Consider the following 18781-nt stretch of genomic DNA (forward strand, 5'->3'; position numbering starts at 1 on the left):
ATGTCTATGAAAATACAATTGGCCCAAGAGAAAGTTCTATCATGGCACAAGAAAATCGTGAAATCAATAGGGGAGCATTAAAAAAAGGAGGCCCTCCAAAAAAATAAACATAAAAAAAAAAAAAAAAAAAAAAACAAAAAAAAAAAAAAAGAGGCCCCCCAAAAAAAAAAAAAAAAAAAAAAAAAAAAAAAAAAAACCAAGATATAACCCATCCCACTTTCTTCGTGTTATTTTTTCGGTTCTCTTCCATTCCGTTGCACTAAACAACCTGACCGAAGGCAGGAATCAACGTCTGAGCCAGCCAGAAGCTGAAAACGAGCTTGGGTCCTGTCATCAGCAGCTTGGGTGTTAAACCCTTGAAGAAACTGGTCATGCCCTCGTTCTTGACCATGTTGGACACAATCCGTAAGCCCGATTCCGGGTTCTCGAAGTTGCGGTTCTGGATCCGAGTCTTGATCACATCCAGGGGAGCCGACACGATGAGGGAGGCACTGGCACCGCAAACTGAGGCGACAAAGTTCTGTAACCAGCTGGCCGAGTTGTAGTCACTCAAACCGTAAATGTATTCCTTGGCGAAAGCCGAACCGCCGAAAAGCTGTACCACGGATCCTCAGTCACTAAATTAAGGTACGGATAAAGCTGTTACTTAGGGTTTGGATAGCATACCGCAAAAGACCCAGGAGCATTACGAGCCGCAGTCCAGCCGGCACCACGGTAAAGTCCCATACCCTCGTCGGAGATAATCTTGATCAGGCCACGACCACGGAAAGCCTCGGGGTTTGTCTGACGCTTGATCTTCAGGACATCAAGAGGAAGAAGAACGATTTCTCCAATGCCGATCAAACTACAATGGGTTGTTAGTGATGGACATAACGGGCTAACAGAGTTGTATATGGATAAATGAACCTTCCAGCGGTTGCGTGCATAATAGCCTTGCCGGTACCCTTTCCGAAAGCATTGTCGAAGTCGGCACCGTGATGTTTGGCGAGATAGTCTCGGACGAATGGCTGGCCACCGTACTTGTAGATACGTTGTAGAACCTTGAGGTCTTCGTCAGCCAATCACAGTCGGTGTCGGGTTTTCGCTTGATGTACACACTTTGTAACCAGCAGCGTAGCCCAGACCAGGGAAGAGGGAGGTGAATTTGCGACCCAAGGAAGCACCGGCGTACTCTTTGAATATGACTTGGTTCAAGCCATGGACAGATGTGATCTAACCCATAGCACAATCAGCTCGCCGTTCACTATATAGAGTTCAGACGTAACCAATCTGTGGCTTACCCGGCTCTGGTTGCTCATCAAGCGTTTCGCGGTCGTATCAACCTTCGCATTGTGTTAGTAAGGATCAGACAGTGTCAGATTCCGTAAGGACTGATCCGGGGAAGAGATTGTACTGGGTGGAAAACCAACAACTCCGCAATTCCAGCGGTCCCTGGAGTGATACGTTAGAAGCTGATGGTGGCATCCCACAACGTCCATACTAGAGATACATACCGGAACCTAAAAGTCGGGCGGTCGCCGACTCCTTCTTCACCTCTTTCGAAGCGGAGCCAGCACCGGCTTGAGCCATGGTGGGAGACATTTTTTTCACTTTTGTTCCTGAATGAGCGGAAGCTTTTTTTTTTTTTTTCTTCTTTTAACCGAAACAAGGATGGTTAAAAAAAAAAAAAAAAAATGAAAATGAAAGAAAGAAAAGACCTAATGGCTGATCAGAGGCAGATGTGATCTTCCAATAGCACAATCGACGTCGAGCAGTCCAACCAAGGAGAAGAGAAGAGAACGAAGAAGAGAGACAGAGAGAGAGTGAGAGAGAGAGGTGTCGGAGTGACAGTCCAGACGACTGTCTCGGAGCTTCTGCAGCCTGGCCGAGGCCGCTAACCCCTTCGGGCAAGGCAGACTAGGAGGACCGACCATCGGAGGTGATTAGGTAACCCCTATGCGCAGTTAGTTGACTAGTTAGTAACTAGTTTACCAATTATCCATCATTTACGCATAGTTATATCAGATCGAGAGAGAGGGAGAACCGGCTAGTATCGGCGGGACTCGAGTAAATAAGAGGCCCAGAGCCCACATAATGGATGCTCACTACTCAAGAATGAGTTCTCTCTAGTTAGCTACCAAGAGAAACGCTTAGGAGTAATATTTCCGGTTTACAGAGGAACAGTCGGACAATACAGCAACAGCCTTATTAATTAAGCGCCATCAAAATACAAAAATATCGAAATCAACTCCCATTCAAATCATAGGGACAGCAAAAGATCTGCTAAGCACGTTCGTGAAGCGAATATGAAACTCCGGATATAACGCCTGCACACACAAGAGAATGAGCCACCGCAGGGCCTAGCAATGTCCTCTCATCGTCGCCTGCGTTAGTCGATCGTATTAATCAGTCACATCTGGACCCGAGAAACAGCTTGACGGTCGAGGCAGCTACATGGTCTCAACAAGCGGCTAAGAGAAGGGTTCAACAGTCACCAAAAGTGTTCTCGCCCGAGTATCTGATGAAGGCTCATGGGTCAGTACAAGCGCAGGTTTAGCGTGGGAGTCGAATGGGAAGAGACATACGTGATATACAGGAAGCCATCTTCGTCCTTGTGTTCTTCGTAAATACTACTCATGAGCGCAGCCGTGGGCGGCAGGACCTCATCAACGAAGATAAAGATGGCCTTTTCAGGGGAGAGCTTGATGCGCTTGCGGATTACATAGACAAACTGTCCGACAGTGAGATCTGCTGGGACGAGATACTTCTTCTTGTCGATAGTGGCAATATCTGATTTCTCGACCTTCTCGCAGATAACCTATGCAGATTGAACTGGGTCAGCGACCGGAACAGGCGGTGAGCAGGGGCAACTTAGAGCCCCAATACCCAGACGACAAGTAGAGAACGGAATCCGTATTCTCTTCACACCCGACAAGCAAAAGGAGGAAATGCTATACATACCGGAATACGGTCTGCATACTTCTGGCGGATACGCTCGGCTTCTGCCTTGCGCTTCTCGAAGGGATGCTCGTCCTTGAACTTGGAGCGCATATTGATAGCTAAATAAATCTGCAAAGGTAGTATACGATGGACTGAATACACTCAGGCTAATGATGGATAAGAAGAACCCAAGAGAAAATGAGTGGAGGATGGATCAAGTGGTGGTGTGGGATGGGAGTTGAGATGAGGTGATGAGCTCTAATGTCGCTGGAGAGGAGGATGATGACAAAAGGGAGACGGAAGGCGACAGCCCCGCGTCGCCGCTGATAAGGCAGCTAGGCAGGGGAGATCACGGGGTAGAGGCGGTGAGTGTCCCCACACGTGAGTCAGGGTCATGTGTCTGGGGTCATCCATTTCGCCCTTCATCCACGAGGCTCTGGAGATGGAATAAAATACCTCTAGTTTGGGGAATTTCTCTTCCACGCAGTTCAAGAGGCTAGGCCATGTACCTTCACGTGCTGTGGTCATCAGTTGGAATGATCTGATGATAGTCGACCTACTGTGGTACAATCAGGTAGCTGTCTCCACTTGATCAGCGACTAGTTAATGAGTCCTTTGATAGCCGTCGTGCCTTGAATCCGCGGCTTCTCTTGTCCTCCCCTTGTAATTGGCAGTGGATTGACTCAGACAGTTCCGAGGAGCATTAAGGACCCGCGTTTTCTTGTGACATTATCAAATCTAGACTCAGCCTTTGCAGAGGTGACAGTTTAAAACCCTTAATGCAAACAGGACAAACATGCTTATTTCAGCATAATGACAAACAGTGCAAACAATATCATTCCGGATTTCCTCACTTGCTGGTGGTCCCATACGCCTCGGAAGGCACCACACGGCCCATTTTTTCTTGCCATTTTCTTTCGGAACTTATCTAGGTTTTGATCCCTTGAGGAGTGAGGGTGGTGCCGACTCATAGTCTGTCAATCTTTTCCCGACACCACCTGATCTGTCTGCTGATCAGCCAACGGTGAATACTTCTGGCACGATGTCTTCCATGAGCCCATATGTACCTCTTCAGAGGTCCCTCCGCTATCTCTCGTCACGGACCTACCGCATTCCTCGCAATTTGAAGGGATCGCTCCGTAACTATTCGTCGGAACAAAAACCCCGTGAACCAAAGCCCTTCACTGTGTGGAGGCCATACCTACGTCTGGCTATTGGTGTACCCTTCATTGGAGCTCTGATATATTCCATGGTAACATGACCCGCCATTTCTCCAATGCTAGCGACTTGAGCTAAGTCAGAACCACATAGATGACAGGCGAAGTGACCGAACTTGATTCTCCGTCGATCGTGGAGCTCGATGAGGCCTTGAAGAAACAGGCGACGATCAGTGAAAACTCCCCGATGCGTCTGCGCATGGAGAAGCTGATCAAAGAGCAACAACAAAAGATTGTGGACGAACTCAGCAGAATCGATGGCAAACAATTCAAATCCGACACCTGGACGCGCCCCAATGGGGGAGGTGGTATTTCTTGTGTACTCCAAGATGGCAATGTTTTCGAAAAGGCCGGCGTCAATGTGTCGATCGTCTATGGGGAATTGCCTCGACCGGCGATTGAGAAGATGCGAGCTGATCACAAATCCTTTGTTGGAGCAGACGTGGACTCGTTAAGTTTCTTCGCTGCCGGCCTGTCTTTAGTCTTGCATCCCCACAATCCCATGGCCCCCACGGTGCATCTGAACTACCGATACTTTGAGACGTCAGATCCCAAGGATCCTATCAACGGAGATAAGAATTGGTGGTTTGGTGGCGGAACGGATTTGACACCGTGCTATCTGTTTCCCGAAGACGCTAAACATTTCCACCAGACGATTAAAGACGCCTGTGATCGACATGACGCAACTTATTACCCGAAATTTAAGGCGTGGTGTGACAAGTACTTTTACCTGCCCCATCGCCGAGAGGCCCGTGGCATTGGAGGAATCTTTTTCGACGATCTTGATGCCAGCTTCTTAGAATCCTCGTCTAGTTCCTCCCAGAATCCCCAGGAGACGCTCTTCTCGTTCGTTTCAGACGGGCTTGCCTCATTCCTCCCCGCCTACGTTCCCATTATTGAACGCCGAAAGGATATGTCCTTTACCCCTGCTGAAAAAGAGTGGCAGCAGCTTCGACGGGGCCGCTATGTGGAATTTAACCTTGTATACGATCGTGGCACGAGCTTCGGTTTACGTACGCCCAATGCTCGTGTTGAAAGTATTTTGATGAGTCTTCCGCGCACGGCTAGCTGGGCCTATATGGACCCGGTGTCAGGAACCCGAACTGAAGCCTCAGCCGCGGATGAAGAGGAACAGCTGGGCGAAGAAACAGCACGCGAGAGGGAGCTTATTGATGTTTTGAGACATCCTAGACAGTGGGTATAAAGGGCATATGCTGTATGAGTATAATTGTTGCATGGATGATCTAAGTTCTACGTGTCGTAAAATTCTATATCTGACAGAACAGGTAAAGTGCTGTTCATGTATAATAATGTTTACACTTGGATATTCTATAAATTGGTAGGGATTGCTTTTTTCACTATTATTATTATTATTCTCAGTTAAGCCACCCAGTGTTGTCGAAATTGATATACACAGAAGTCACAAAAATTGGATATGAAGTATCAGACGAGTTAGTCTGCATTTAAGAACATTTTGAATTGCATGACAGTAGACCATATTATCTGAAATAATATACTCTGAACAAAAGCCAAGTGTATGCGATGGCTGGTGTATGTACAAAGGAGCATACGGGAACAATGCAATCTAGACCTAAAAAAAGCATTGCAAGACTAAAAAAATTCACAAATGAAAGTAATAATATTCAAACTTACTTAAATAATAAATACGTACAACTATCGTCCTGCAACGATGCTTCGCTGTCTAGCTAGCCAGCCGTTTTGAGCATCGGCTAGGCTAGATCCGTGACGATATCTTGAAAAGGCGCCATTGCTATGAAGTCGGCTTTGAATCTCATACCAGGAAGAACTCATTAAAGCGAGTTCTCGAGCCTGTGTGTCGATGGTTTTCTGGAGTTCGAGCTGTTTATGATAAGATTCATTAGCACTATGAATAGTATGGCAATATTGTAACGTTTTGAGACACTGCAGCTCATCTGAGAGAACTACACGAATAGCTGGCAGTTCTGCTTACCTCGCGTTCTTTGCTGATACCAATTTCTGCATCTTCTTCAAAATGCCTCAGCTTTTCCTGAAGGTGCTTGATGTGTTCGTTCTGGAGATGAATATACTGTACAGAAATATCAGTTAGCATTCAGACACCACGTTTCATAATAAACCTTGGGTTGATTTTTGACGCAAGTATTCGAGAAAACAGAACCAGAAGGATTCTCTCGAAGTCTCCTCGCTTGGCTGCCCTGATGGGTCTAAATCACCAAAGGGAAGGCCTGTATCATATCGAAGCGACGGTGATGCCCACAAGCATCGCTTGTAGGCGCAGGTGAAACACCATCTTGCGGGTCTCCTAAGGACTGGTCTGCCAGGAGATCCAGAGGCCGTCGTCGCCGTTCAGGGGTATTGTTGGCAAGTCTGAACATGATGGGGAATGTCATCACTAACCTCTGCACGTTTCGCCAACCTCTCCAGGTTCTTCTCAATTAGCTCAGCGACTTGCTTGGTGAGCTCCACCCCTGACTTCTGGGTGGCTCCCTCTTGTCCAGCAATCTCGGCCAACAGTGCTTTCATTTCTTCCATTGTCTCCTGGTCCTCCACGCGACTCTCGGCGATCATGGCTTGCCTGTCGCCAAGAATTGCTCGTAATTCGTCTCTCTCGGTACATGTTTCGTTGACCAGAGCTAAACTCGAATCAAGCTCCGCTTGAAGAGAATGGATTTTTTGAGTATTTCCGTCCCACTCGTTCCGCATCTGAGCTAGCTCTGTGGAATCCTTCTCCCTGATCGCGTTGATCAAATCCTCCCTCTCTTGGCTGGTAGTTCCGGCTTCTGGTTTGTAAGCAGAGACTCAATGCAGAGCGTTGAATTTATTGGATCCGAAAAAGAAGAACTTACGCGCGGCTTGCGCATCCCCAAGCGCTCTTCTGGTTTCATCAAGAGCGTCCTGAGCTACTGCAAGTTTCTTGAGCAGTGAAGTGTACTGGTCGTAGAGCTTCCAATATTCATCGCTATAAATTGCATTAGCATCGAAGGCGGGGGAAACGTGGTCGTCATACCCTTGGGTGGAATTTTCTCGGGCACGCTGCAGCGTCTCGACAAAGACTTCTGAGAAGTTGTCGAAATGAGAACCTATCTGTATTTCATCGTTAGCAACAAGTCGACCACATAGTCAGAATAGATATTTTCTCATGTGGGTACCATACAGAAGGAGAAGATCTCCTCAGCATTTCGATCTCTTTCTTCAGTTCTTCATTCTCAGTCTTCCTGTAATAACAAATTAGCGCCTCATGCAAAGTTGAATGGGAGTATTCTAACAGTTGCGATTCTTTGACTCCAATGTCCTCGAAGTCGTTCTGTAAAGTTCCCCGCAGTTTTGGTGTCTCGCTCCTTGGGGTGAGAGTCGGGCTCCTAGGAGGCCCTTCGAGCTCTCGGACCCGTTCTCGCAGTTCGCTTATCAGGGAATCGTCCCTCTCACGCTGTTCTTCGGCACTATCAAGACGTTCTTTCAAGGCGTGGTTATTGAACTCAAGCTGTTTCTTCATGCTCTGTACGTCGCCACACTCCTGCTCGATGCGAGGTAGAACTCTCCGATATTCCTCAAGTTCGACTTCACGCTCGGCATTCCACCTCTGTTGTGTATCAACTTCTTTCAGCTGCTGCTGGAGGTCCTTAATCTGAATTTTAAGAGTTTGGTTCTCCTTCTCAAAATCTTGACTAGCTTGTAACTTCGCACGGTACTTCTCGGCAGCGTTAGCTTTGCGAGCGAGCTGATCTCGCTCCGTTTTGAGCACATCGTAATCATCCTGCAGCCTCTGAAACCGTTCGTTCTTCACACGCAACGACTCGACAGTCATGCGCAGACTGTCATTCTCGTCTTGGGCGGCGGCCAGTCGGGTCTCCTGAGACGCGATGATATCTTCCTGCTGACGGGCTCTACTTTCTAGAGCTTTGGTATTGAACCCAAGATCACCCTTCCCGGACTTTAAATTCCCTAGGCGGTCCTCGGTCGATGCGAGTCGGGTCTGGAGGGTATCATTGTTCTCCTGGAGCCGGGCCAGACGATTATGCAGGTCCTCTAATGCCTTCTCCAGTTCTTTCTTCCCGTGAGTCAGGCGGTCGTTCTCTGCAAGCACCTTCCCTACACGTTCCTCGAATTGTAGCTCCAGATCGACAGAGTGGTCGCGTTTGGCTGCATCATCCGTCGGCTCGTCCTCGCCGTCAGTGAGCTCATGCTGGGTACTCTCCGCCTCCTCGAAGATATTCTTCAGAGTTTCTTGGACAGGAGTGCTCAGGTTTTGGAGGGTCTCCACGTACGACGTCGCGTTGGGCGAACGAATGGTCGCGATAAGGATGAGCTTCAGGAGCTTGTTTGTCTCCTTAAGAGAACTCTTCTCGGCGACTACTTCTAGGTTGGGCGAGAGATCGAGTCCGGAGGGACATCCTTCGGGCTGTTGCCGGATGTAACTCAGCACGAGCTTGTGGACATGTTTCAGGTTCTGTAATTTCGACAGCCAGTGGTCGGACGGGTTGCGTTCAGGGAGCTCGTCGAGGAAATGCTGGGGGTCAATGTCCTGCAGGATCTCCCAGATGATGGTTCCATCAGTTAATTCATCCGTCGTTCGAATGGTCTTCCCAAGTGCGAAACTGTTGATCCATTCCAACAGGGCCTGTGTCACCGTATGCTCGGAGGCCATGGTAGGCGGAAGGAGACTTTGGGTCGATCGACTCTGGTGGAATGTTGGTCAGGGAAAGTTTGTGGGCAAGGAGGAAAACGAAGATAGAATCGCATTCCCCTGTCGTGTAGTCTATCGAGTACAGAACCGGTTGGTTCTGAAAAAGGAGTCGTTGACTCGCTGGGGGTCTCGGAGAGGCCAAGCGAGATCCGCGTCCTACGCGCCTTTAACCTTTAAATAGTCCCCAGTAAACTAAACGTACTGAGAAGTCCTGGAGCTCCAATGCATCTCCCGCCCTATGCATCGCTATTTGTGCCAACTACTGCCTCGGTGCTGTCCTTCTTCTGGTCTCATTCTCTTTCTTACCTTCTATCGCTCTCTGTGACATCTTACGACCGAGAAATGGGAGGAACCACAAAGGCCGCCACTGGATACACATTTGGTGGCGGAACGACAGACGAATACTAGAAACCATTTACTTCAAACCCAAGGAGTTTTAAGACACAGAGCTACTGAATACGGGTATCAATTTCATAAACTCAGACACTCCCATCGTTCCCACCCACGGAAATATCCAGCCTGCTGCTTCCCATCCATTCTGACCCATGGTGGCGAGGCCCATAACCAGTACGAGACATGCCAGGTAGCACGTGAGCCGAAAATAACTTCTGCCCCCCCCCTCACTGAGTTGACACTATCGTATCTCCCTCGATGGTTGGCGGGTAATCCGAAGATTTCGTTGAGATCAGCTGAATGGCCTCCTTTGGGCTTTCTGCAGAGAATCCTCTTGAGAGGACCGTTAGAATGGTCGACAAAGACCAAAATGCTAGCGACAAAGGGCAAAGGGGCAATGTTTACTTGATCAACTCTGGAATGATGAGAATTAGCTTGGGTTTGAGATGGGGAACTCGTAAGTCAACAGGATACTCACGGTAATCATGGGTGATTTCTCCACCCTAGACGAGACGAAGCCGTCAGTACACCCATTCACTTGGTCTTAATAACTATTGTGAAAGGAGAGCAAAACAACATACTGCATCAATGATAGCCTGCCTTGCTTCCTTCACTACCCGATCCGGTGTATTCTTAGGGAAAGTGACGATAATGAAGTCGGCCAGAGCCAAGGGAAGACAACCGAGCAGGACTGTGAAAAACAACTTCATTGTGATGATATTGTATTGTAGAGACTAGTTGGGTGCATGAAAGTATTAACTACTGGGGGAAGAAATAATAGAGAGAAAGCGACAACCACCATCAGGAATTGGCCATCATCGCCTGATACACCCTCGCCTCCTCCCTGAACGCTTATTGACTAACTAGATGCGACGTCACTGGCGCTGCTGACTCAGCCCCATTACGCTTTCTGCCTTCTCCTTTCTCTTCTTTCTTTTCAGCCACCATGACCTTTGAGTAATTAATCTACCTCTCTTCATTGACTAGAACTCCATTCTCCTTTGTTTCTCTCCTTTCCTTTCCCCTTATCTTTGTTTTACTCTGTCCGTGATCACTTCTGCTTTCTTCCGTCCCCTTTTCCCCCTCTAACCCTTCTTCGCTGTCCCGTTTTCTAACTCTTATTCGTGAGCTCTTTCCCACGAGTGTTGTCCCGGATAACCCCCTCATCTCACTGCCTACTGTTCGGGAGTTCCATTTGCTGGTTGTTGTCTACTGGAAGGGTCAATCGGCGTGGGATATCTTAGGAACTAGATTACTTATTGGGGAATTTGGAGGCTGTTCGTGGTTTCATTATCGGGTTTAAGCGGGAGGACTAGGCGTCTGACTCCGTGTTGTTGTCTCAAAGGTCTGACGAAAGATAGCTAGCAAGCATTTTAAAAGTTACGACTTTCCTTTCCATCTCTTGCTCTTCAGGAGACCCATTTTTGGAGGCAAAAAAGAAAGGGGGATAGGAAGCCATAAGCGATCCATTTTGGAGAGAAAGGAAAAAAGGAAAAACAAGGACACAAAGGGGTTAAATAAGTATCAGAAAAAGAGAAAAGAGAGGAAAAAAAAGAAAACACAAAAACACAAAAAGACTACTACAAGAAACAGAAGAACAGAAACGAAAGAAAAAAGAAGAGAAAAAAGAAAAAGAATACCCTCAAGTGTTAACAATCTACTTCCTTAGCACACATACACACTCTCTCTCCCCCCACTGTCCATTGCTTTGTGTTTGCCCTTGATCTCGCCTCCTTTCTCTTCTCCTATCCACGGGCGTATCAAGTCAACATGTCGTCAGGGCTGGCCTCCGACGAAGTCGCCGAGGACTACAAAAATTCCTTGGAAGATTTAACCACAAATGACAGGTTCCAGATCAGCAATTTGACAGTCATCGCCAAAGAGAACACAGAGCATGCAATGGCTATCTCCCGAGTGCTGGAGAATCACATCCGAACAGTAGGTGGCACACTTGTCCCCCCAACCTATCTGCGCTTACTACTGTTGTACTTTTGCGAGACGCATCGCCGTCTGTAGCCCTTTTCTGGACGATCAGCTTCTAATCTGCGTTCTGTAGACACCGCCGGCTCAGAAGTTGCCCGCCTTGTATGTAGTCGACTCAATTGTTAAGAATGTAGGGACTCCCTATACTCTTTTCCTCGGTCGCAATATGTATCAGACTTTCATGAATGCCTATACTTTGGTCGACTCCCAGACACGCAGAAAACTGGACGAGATGCTCAAAACATGGAAGGAGCCCGTCCCCGGGTCGTTGGACACAAGGCCTGTCTTCCCTCCAGAGATCACTCGCAGTATCGAAAATGCGCTCATAAAGGCGAGAACGGCTGCCCTTCAACAGCAGCAGGCAAGAGGCCAACAAGAGATTCTCAGCCGAGGCCGAGTTGGGACTCCTCCGGGCTGGACAAGCAGTTCAACGCCCCAAAATATGCGATATCCGCCTTCTGCGAATTCAACTCCACCTATGCCCTACCAGAGAAACGGCTCCGGGCATGGCTATCAATCGGTAGGCTCCATGACGCGGTCAACTCCAAGTCCCCAGTCTCAACAACCCACGAATGTCGACCTGTCAGCCTTGAACCAGGATATCGAATCATTAATAACGGCAGCTCGAAGCGATTTTGCCAACAACCCTCTAGATCCATCTGTACAACAGCGTCTGAAGGCACTTTTGGACCTTCAGGGGATCTTGCAGCGTCAAGAACTAACCCAAGACCAGCTGCGACTTGTCCGTGATCAGGTTTCGGCGCTTGCGCCGAAGCCTGCTATACCGGTTTCTTCAAATATTCCCCCAAGTATCCCAAATATTCCAACCCCAAACATGGCCACCCCGCCTACTCAAACTCTATCACAGCCTTTGCAGCAGCTTTTAAACCCCGGAACGCTTGCTGAGTTGATCAAGTCCACCGCTGCGCGTCAGCAACCCACCCCACCACCTCAAGCTACCAGCATCTTGCCGCAAGTCCCAACAAACAACAATACGCCCCAATCGGCTAGCACTTCAGCTCCGGATAACCCACTCGTCGCCGCTCTCAAAGTTCGAGGCTTGTTACCTGCTGTTTCTGCGTCTCCAGCCCCTTCGGTTGCTCCACCATCAGGCGTTCCCTCTGCCTTTCCACTTATTGTGCCTGGCCCAGCGCGATATGCTCCTCCAGTAACCAACCCCCAAGCGTTACATGCCTCAGACATTCAATTTAATGTTCAGATGAACACAGCGTCCATAAAGATGTAGGTGACTACGCTATCTCTCTCCCTCTCCTCGGCTTTCTTGCCGTTTCGCTGGCCTGACTCATCGAATAGACCACGGCATGCCTTGATTTCTAGCCTCTATGAAACAAGATCGAATCGATGTGGAACATGTGGTCGCCGGTTCTTAGCAAATGAAGAAGGAAAGGAAAAGAAGGCACGCCATCTAGACTGGCATTTCCGCACCAACCAGCGAATGGCCGATGCCGCTAAGCGGGCTCAGAACCGCAGTTGGTATGTTGATGAACGGGTAGGTGTGCACATCCCGATCACCACTAGTTGTGGAACTGACACCGAGCAGGATTGGATAAAATCCCGAGAGACCGGCGATGTCCAGGGTCTTGTTGACCCGGGTACGGCTAGTGAAGGCACAGCTCAAGTAGATAGTACCGCCGCTAAAAAAGGGCCTCCGAGGCCGTGGATTCGAGCCCCAAATGATGCCACCTTGCGAAATACTCCCTGTCCCATTTGCCAAGAAAAATTCGAGTCGACATGGTCCGAGGACGTTCAAGACTGGATATGGCAAGACGCAGTCAAGGTTGGAAACCGCGTGTATCACGCCAGCTGTTATGAGGAAGTAACCAAAGACGGACCCACGCCATTGCGCCGGGGGACCCCTTCAGGACGCACCGGAACTCCAGATTCGGTGCTGGGTAAGCGCAAAGTTGAGGTGAGTTCGTTGAAGCAGTCGAGAACAGCACAGAACGGCTGGCTAATATGTATTGTTCGGCAGACGGACTCTCCAGGTCAGAATGTTCGCGTCAAGGTTGAGCAGATGTGAACAGAAAACTCCCTTTAGAACATAGTCTTCTTTCATTCTCTCCCTCATTTTCTTTTTTTTTTTTTATTTTTTTCCCCCTCTTTTGGGTGTTGTTGTCATCGTCGTTCTTCCCAGCCGGGAATTATGCATCTTCTATTGCTGGCGACTGTTTAGCATTGGGACCGCGTCTTCGTCCCTGGGCGTTATATTGCTACTGTCTTGTATATAGAGATCGATCTAGTCTGATAGGGTGTCACTCGCATCCGACGGCCATCATTATTATTGATTGATTGATTGATTGAAAGATCCCCCGTTGTAATGGAATTTGTTGTATGTCATCGTTCTAAGTGGGATGTGCCCCGCTTTGCGCATCTCTTTAGTCATGTATCGCATCCATTTGCTTCTTGAGATTACTAGTAACTAGCAATTTATTATAATAGTCTTTGCTCCATACCCTTTGTTTCTCCTCTCCTTCGTCTCCTTTCCCGTCGCCTACTTTCTCAACCAACGCCGTCTCCCATCATGGCTCCATATAATGTGCGCTGGGGCATTATGGGTAAGAAGATATTATGGCCCACCGTCCATTTGATGGGATTTTGTCACACTAACAATTTCGTCCGTGGGAAACCTCTGTAGCCACCGGCGGAATCGCTAATGGTATGTGTGTATATTCCAAATCCTGGTGTTCGAGCGATCTCAGTCTGGTTAATTCGTTCCCTAAAAAGTCTTCGTACGAGACCTATTGAAAGACCCCAACACCCGCGGCGCCTCGGACATCTCTCACAGCGTGGTGGCTGTGGCATCGTCGTCTTCCAAGCCTCGCGCAGAAAAGTTCATCTCTGATACGGGCATTCCTGGCTCCTGCGTGGCCTACGGCTCTTATGAGGAACTCGTGGCGGATAGTAACGTGGACGTGGTGTACGTGGCAACGCCACACTCCCACCACTTCCAGAACGCCATGCTGGCCCTCGAGGCAGGCAAGAATGTCCTGTGTGAAAAGGCCTTCACCGTCAATGCAGCTCAAACTAAGATTCTATGTGAGACGGCCCAGAAAAAGAGCCTGTTCCTCATGGAAGCTGTCTGGACCCGGTACTTCCCGCTGAGTGTCCAGGTTCGCGAGCTGATCCAGAACGGGGCCATCGGAGAGGTACTGCGTGTCATGGCTGATAACAGTTTCGGCGACGATGTCGAAGTGCAGTGGGGTACGAAACATCGCATGGTCAACATGGACCTGGCAGGAGGTTGCTTGCTGGATCGTATGTCCTCACCCGTCCTCCTCGTTCTTCCCTTTGCTTTCGTCCAGGCTGCAGGACTAATTCGTTCACTTGCAGTGGGTATCTACTCCTTGACTTGGGTCTTCCAGACTCTGTATCACACCCTACCCCGAGCCCAGCGGAAACCACCCTCTGCTATCTCGGCCCACATGACCCCATACCACCTTACTGGTGCCGATGAGGCAACCACTATTCTCCTCACTTTTCCGACCAGCACGCCCTCGAATCTCCAACATCCAGGCCAATCGCAGGCCGTGGCCATGACTCACCTACGGGTCTCGACTGACCCTGATGAGCACAACTCCTCCGGTCCCTGTGTTCGCATCCAGGGCACCAAGGGTGAGATTCAGGTCTATGGGGCCGCATTCCAGCCAGAACGGTACCGTCTGATCCCTAAGAAAGGCGAAGGTGAGATCAAGGAGGTGGAGTGTCCTTTCCCAGACTCTGGGAGAGGCATGTACTGGGAAGCCGATGAGGTGGCACGGTGTTTGCGAGATTGCAAGCTTGAAAGTGACACTATGCCCTTGGAGGAGAGCATCGTTATCATGGAGGTCATGGATGAGGTCAGACGTCAAGGTGGTTTGGCTTATCCTGAAAAGATCGAATCCACCGTGTACCCTACTCGGCTATAGGAACGCCAATTTATAATCAGCGATAAACATATGTCTTGAATTGGCACAATATGTTCGGCTGTATTTAAAAGGATGTCTTATTGGCGGTTGGGAGCCAGACATTTAAGAAAGAGATATTATTTAGACAGTTAATGGACCAAACCAGTTGTCTACCGTAGATGTATTTTTTTTTTTTTAATAGAATTCTTAAAAAAATTAACTACTATACATAGCGCTCAGTTTTCTGCCAGATGGCTCCTATGTATAGGACATCCGCCAAAAAATTTCAAAAAGAATTTCCACCGTAGATCAACGAGCTGATGGTCTCGCTGTTGGACCACAAAAGTGTTGAACCGGTTTCGTTCCTCCTCCAACGGAGGCCTAGAGGCCATGGTGTATAGTTATACACCGCTTAATATCCCACATGAAATCGTTGGTTGGTACAAAGTTTAGTTCTTCTGGAAAACACCCAGAAGACTCTTCCATACCTGACCGGGCTCCTGGCTGGCATCAATGCCCCGCCAGATACCGGTCTTCTTGTAGTACTCGACTACGGGGGCGGTTTGGACATGGTACGTGCCAAGGCGCTTCTTCAGCGTATCGGCATTGTCGTCAGAACGCTGGATAAGGGGTTCGCCAGTAATATCATCCTTCATTTCCGCCTTGGGGGGGTTGAAGATCTTGTGATACGACCGTCCGGAGGCAGGGTGGACCAAACGTCCAGTGATTCGCGCAACCAATAGGGCATCGTCAATCTGCAGCTCAACGGCGTGCTGAAGCTTCTGCCTACGGGCATCCAACATGTCATCCAAGCGCTGGGCTTGAGCAACAGTACGAGGGAAACCATCAAGAATGAAACTGTGGCGCAAGATCGTCAGTGTTTAGGCCGGTATAGAGCAAGTTACAGGGATTGGAGCGATGTGCGGACCCATTCTTGCACTCGGCGTTGTTTTCCAGTTCGCTCTTAATCATATTGACCATGATCTCATCACTGACCAGGCCGCCCTGGTCCATGATCTTCTTGGCCTCTTTTCCCAGCTCAGTCTTCTTAGCGACCTGAGATCGCAACATGTCTCCAGTAGCCTGTTCCAGTCCGAAATGATCGTTAATTCTCGATGTTTGCGACGGGCTAGTGTCGTAGCCTGTAGGGGGTAAATTACATACCAAGTGACAGACGCAGTACTTCTCCTTGAGGCGAGGAGCCTGCGTACCCTTGCCTAGGTTCGACGATCGATTAGCACACCGAGCAAATGAATCACATACATAGATAGCTGGAGAGCCATAATATAGAAAAACACATTGGGATTCTCGCTGCCCATACCTGCGCCAGGAGGTCCCATCAAGATAATGCGCATCTGCTCCGCAATAGACTTGGGCTTGCCTCCATTGTTGAGACGGTCTTCCAATTCCTCGATCCGAGACTCAAGCTTGTGGATGGTGTCCTTCAGACCGGCGACAGTCTCTTCCGTGATGGGAGCCATTGCGATAGATATTTAGGGTAGGAGAGAGAAATGGAAATAGCCCTCCAGGCTAAAGCAGACGCGGAATTGAGAGGAGTGGGAAGAGAGGGAGGGAGATATCACGGGGAAATGGAAGACGGGACGGAATCTGCATGAAAAGAGGTCGACCGGGCGGAGTATCGCACCCGCGTCTCCGAGGTTCGCAGTCCTCCGTTGTCCTTAGGTAGCTAGAGTATGGCTTAGGTATGGCTGTCTGTATGCATGTACGAATCTATAGCTAGATCTTGGATACGACAAAATTGTCTCTTGTTGAATATTCAATTCGCCTTAGCGGTAGATCTCTAGTACGTAGGCGCCTATATAGTCTGTACCTATTGCCTAGGCCTCTTGGTAGTATCCATGAAGAACCTTTCCTATATGATACAAGCGATACTTAGTAGGTACCGTATTATCGCTAGGTACTTGGTACATACTTAATTTACTTGCTGGTACAGTACGTACTTTTTGTACTCTGTACTAGGGACGCTGAATGCAAGGACACGTGTTCCACGTATAAGCCTCAGGCAACAATGCAGAGTGGCTAGTGCGTCATCAGCCACGATCTTGTGGCTCAAGAAAAGAGAGCTCTATAAGCAGAAGCAAGCCATCCTCCGTCATCATCTTCGCCATCATCCTTCTACCATCATCCGCTATAGTCAGGTTTTCCCTAGTTTATTCACTTTACCCTTTGTCATCGCCTCTTTCTCTCACTCTCAATTTCTACATTTCTCTTCCGTTTCCCTCTCACACTCTCTGTCTCGGCCTTTGTCATCTGTTCCCGCCATGCCTGCCACCACGGCGGACACCCTCACCCTCGTCCAGCGAACCGTCACGGTTGCGCCTTTGGTTCTTCTCTCTGTTGCAGATCATTATGGACGCTCGGCCAAGGGAACTCGGAAGCGTGTTGTGGGCGTACTGCTAGGAGAGAACACAGGCCAAAATGTTCGGGTATCAAACAGCTTTGCCGGTGCGTATTACTAGCCGGCGGCCTTGATTCGTCTCTTTTCAAGCTTTTCTAAAGTTTTGCACTAAATTATCTACCTCCAGTCCCCTTCGAGGAGGATGAGAAGGACCCGTCAGTGTGGTTTTTAGATCATAATTTCGTCGAGTCGATGAGAGATATGTTCAAGAAAATCAACGCACGGGAGAAGCTAATTGGGTGGTATCATTCGGGGCCAAAATTGCGCGCCTCTGATCTTGAAATCAACGAACTGTTCAAACGATACACCCCAAATCCCTTACTAGTGATCGTCGATGTCCAGCCCAAGGAAGTCGGCGTGCCTACCGATGCCTATTTTGCTGTGGATGAGATCAAGGATGTGAGTCGTCCTCTGTGGGATCGCTATTGTGCTGTGTCGCCACCTATGGCCTATGGACTTACGTGATAATCTACCCAGGACGGCACCACCACCTCCAGAACCTTTGTCCATACCCCATCCGTCATTGAAGCTGAAGAGGCGGAGGAAATCGGTGTTGAGCATCTCCTCCGCGATATCAGGGATGTTGCTGTGGGCACTCTTTCGACACGTATAACGTCACAGCTGCAGTCGTTGCAGGGCCTGCACCTGCGTCTTCGAGACATTGGACAGTATCTACAGAAAGTCCTAGACCACGAACTACCAGTCAACCACGCCATCCTGGGTAATCTCCAGGATGTCTTCAACCTCCTTCCCAACCTGTCAACTCCGTCAGCAACACAACGTCTCAGCGGATCAGAACAGCCAACGGATAACAGTGAACTGGCGCGCGCAATGAGCATAAAGACGAACGACCAATTGATGGCCATTTACCTGAGCAGCTTGATCCGCGCCATTACCGCATTCCACGATTTGATCGATAACAAGATCCAGAACCGGCAACAGCAGGAGGAAAATGAACTGAAGCGGGAACAGGAAGCCAATGCAGCCAAAAGTGAAAAGGATGTGGCCAAAAAGACCAATGCCGCCGTGAACGGCGAGCAGAAGGAGAATCATGACAAGTCCAAGAAAAAGAACCAAAGGAATGACTAGACGGCCCTTCGCGGCAATGTGATACGATCCTTTAGAGCAATTCAAATCTCCTCAGTGAGATGTACACTATAGTAATTGTTCCCACTATGTTGGATATTTACAGTTTCAAGCATCCTGTCCTCGAGATAATATGATCTTTTGTCCTATCTAATCGATTTCGGTCTTTTTCCCG

The 18781-nt window shown here is 48.8% G+C and overlaps 9 protein-coding genes across 9 annotated transcripts; 4 read left to right on the forward strand and 5 right to left on the reverse strand.

The window, feature by feature from the left end:
* Positions 1-259: 259 nt before the first annotated feature.
* Positions 260-1569, reverse strand: GGC1 (putative mitochondrial GTP/GDP transporter Ggc1; the record flags this gene model as incomplete). The annotated part of the gene is made up of 7 exons (XM_033570835.1): positions 260-595; positions 667-844; positions 907-1040; positions 1099-1212; positions 1281-1322; positions 1394-1431; positions 1494-1569. 7 exons carry the CDS (start codon positions 1567-1569, stop codon positions 260-262), a joined length of 918 nt encoding a protein of 305 aa, XP_033426867.1.
* An 894-nt stretch (positions 1570-2463) lies between these two features.
* Positions 2464-3030, reverse strand: ATG8 (autophagy-related protein 8; the record flags this gene model as incomplete). The annotated part of the gene is made up of 3 exons (XM_033570836.1): positions 2464-2497; positions 2565-2797; positions 2941-3030. 3 exons carry the CDS (start codon positions 3028-3030, stop codon positions 2464-2466), a joined length of 357 nt encoding a protein of 118 aa, XP_033426868.1.
* A 1200-nt stretch (positions 3031-4230) lies between these two features.
* Positions 4231-5340, forward strand: hem13 (coproporphyrinogen oxidase; the record flags this gene model as incomplete). The annotated part of the gene is made up of 1 exon (XM_033570837.1): positions 4231-5340. One exon carries the CDS (start codon positions 4231-4233, stop codon positions 5338-5340), a length of 1110 nt encoding a protein of 369 aa, XP_033426869.1.
* A 470-nt stretch (positions 5341-5810) lies between these two features.
* Positions 5811-8781, reverse strand: ATNIH1004_006202 (putative microtubule binding protein HOOK3; the record flags this gene model as incomplete). Its single annotated transcript, XM_033570838.1, has 7 exons — positions 5811-5996; positions 6109-6204; positions 6534-6916; positions 6983-7095; positions 7144-7220; positions 7291-7351; positions 7403-8781. The coding sequence occupies 7 exons, from the start codon at positions 8779-8781 to the stop codon at positions 5811-5813; spliced, it is 2295 nt and encodes a 764-aa protein (XP_033426870.1).
* A 510-nt stretch (positions 8782-9291) lies between these two features.
* Positions 9292-9923, reverse strand: ATNIH1004_006203 (uncharacterized protein; the record flags this gene model as incomplete). Its single annotated transcript, XM_033570839.1, has 3 exons — positions 9292-9628; positions 9688-9716; positions 9795-9923. 3 exons carry the CDS (start codon positions 9921-9923, stop codon positions 9292-9294), a joined length of 495 nt encoding a protein of 164 aa, XP_033426871.1.
* Positions 9924-10983: 1060 nt separating this feature from the next.
* ATNIH1004_006204 (putative mRNA cleavage factor complex component Pcf11) lies at positions 10984-13237 on the forward strand (the record flags this gene model as incomplete). Its single annotated transcript, XM_033570840.1, has 5 exons — positions 10984-11151; positions 11270-12438; positions 12511-12706; positions 12758-13126; positions 13190-13237. The coding sequence occupies 5 exons, from the start codon at positions 10984-10986 to the stop codon at positions 13235-13237; spliced, it is 1950 nt and encodes a 649-aa protein (XP_033426872.1).
* Positions 13238-13738: 501 nt separating this feature from the next.
* On the forward strand, positions 13739-15122 carry ATNIH1004_006205 (Gfo/Idh/MocA family protein; the record flags this gene model as incomplete). Its single annotated transcript, XM_033570841.1, has 3 exons — positions 13739-13772; positions 13853-13873; positions 13942-15122. The coding sequence occupies 3 exons, from the start codon at positions 13739-13741 to the stop codon at positions 15120-15122; spliced, it is 1236 nt and encodes a 411-aa protein (XP_033426873.1).
* Positions 15123-15550: 428 nt separating this feature from the next.
* Positions 15551-16582, reverse strand: adk1 (adenylate kinase ADK1; the record flags this gene model as incomplete). Its single annotated transcript, XM_033570842.1, has 4 exons — positions 15551-15959; positions 16030-16184; positions 16266-16318; positions 16423-16582. 4 exons carry the CDS (start codon positions 16580-16582, stop codon positions 15551-15553), a joined length of 777 nt encoding a protein of 258 aa, XP_033426874.1.
* Positions 16583-17383: 801 nt separating this feature from the next.
* On the forward strand, positions 17384-18609 carry rpn8 (proteasome regulatory particle lid subunit RPN8; the record flags this gene model as incomplete). The annotated part of the gene is made up of 3 exons (XM_033570843.1): positions 17384-17567; positions 17648-17919; positions 17998-18609. 3 exons carry the CDS (start codon positions 17384-17386, stop codon positions 18607-18609), a joined length of 1068 nt encoding a protein of 355 aa, XP_033426875.1.
* Between the last annotated feature and the right edge of the window lie 172 nt (positions 18610-18781).

This window comes from Aspergillus tanneri, assembly GCF_003426965.1.
Source record: "Aspergillus tanneri strain NIH1004 chromosome Unknown AapTan_4_pilon_pilon_pilon, whole genome shotgun sequence".
Taxonomy (NCBI): Eukaryota; Fungi; Ascomycota; class Eurotiomycetes; order Eurotiales; family Aspergillaceae; genus Aspergillus; species Aspergillus tanneri.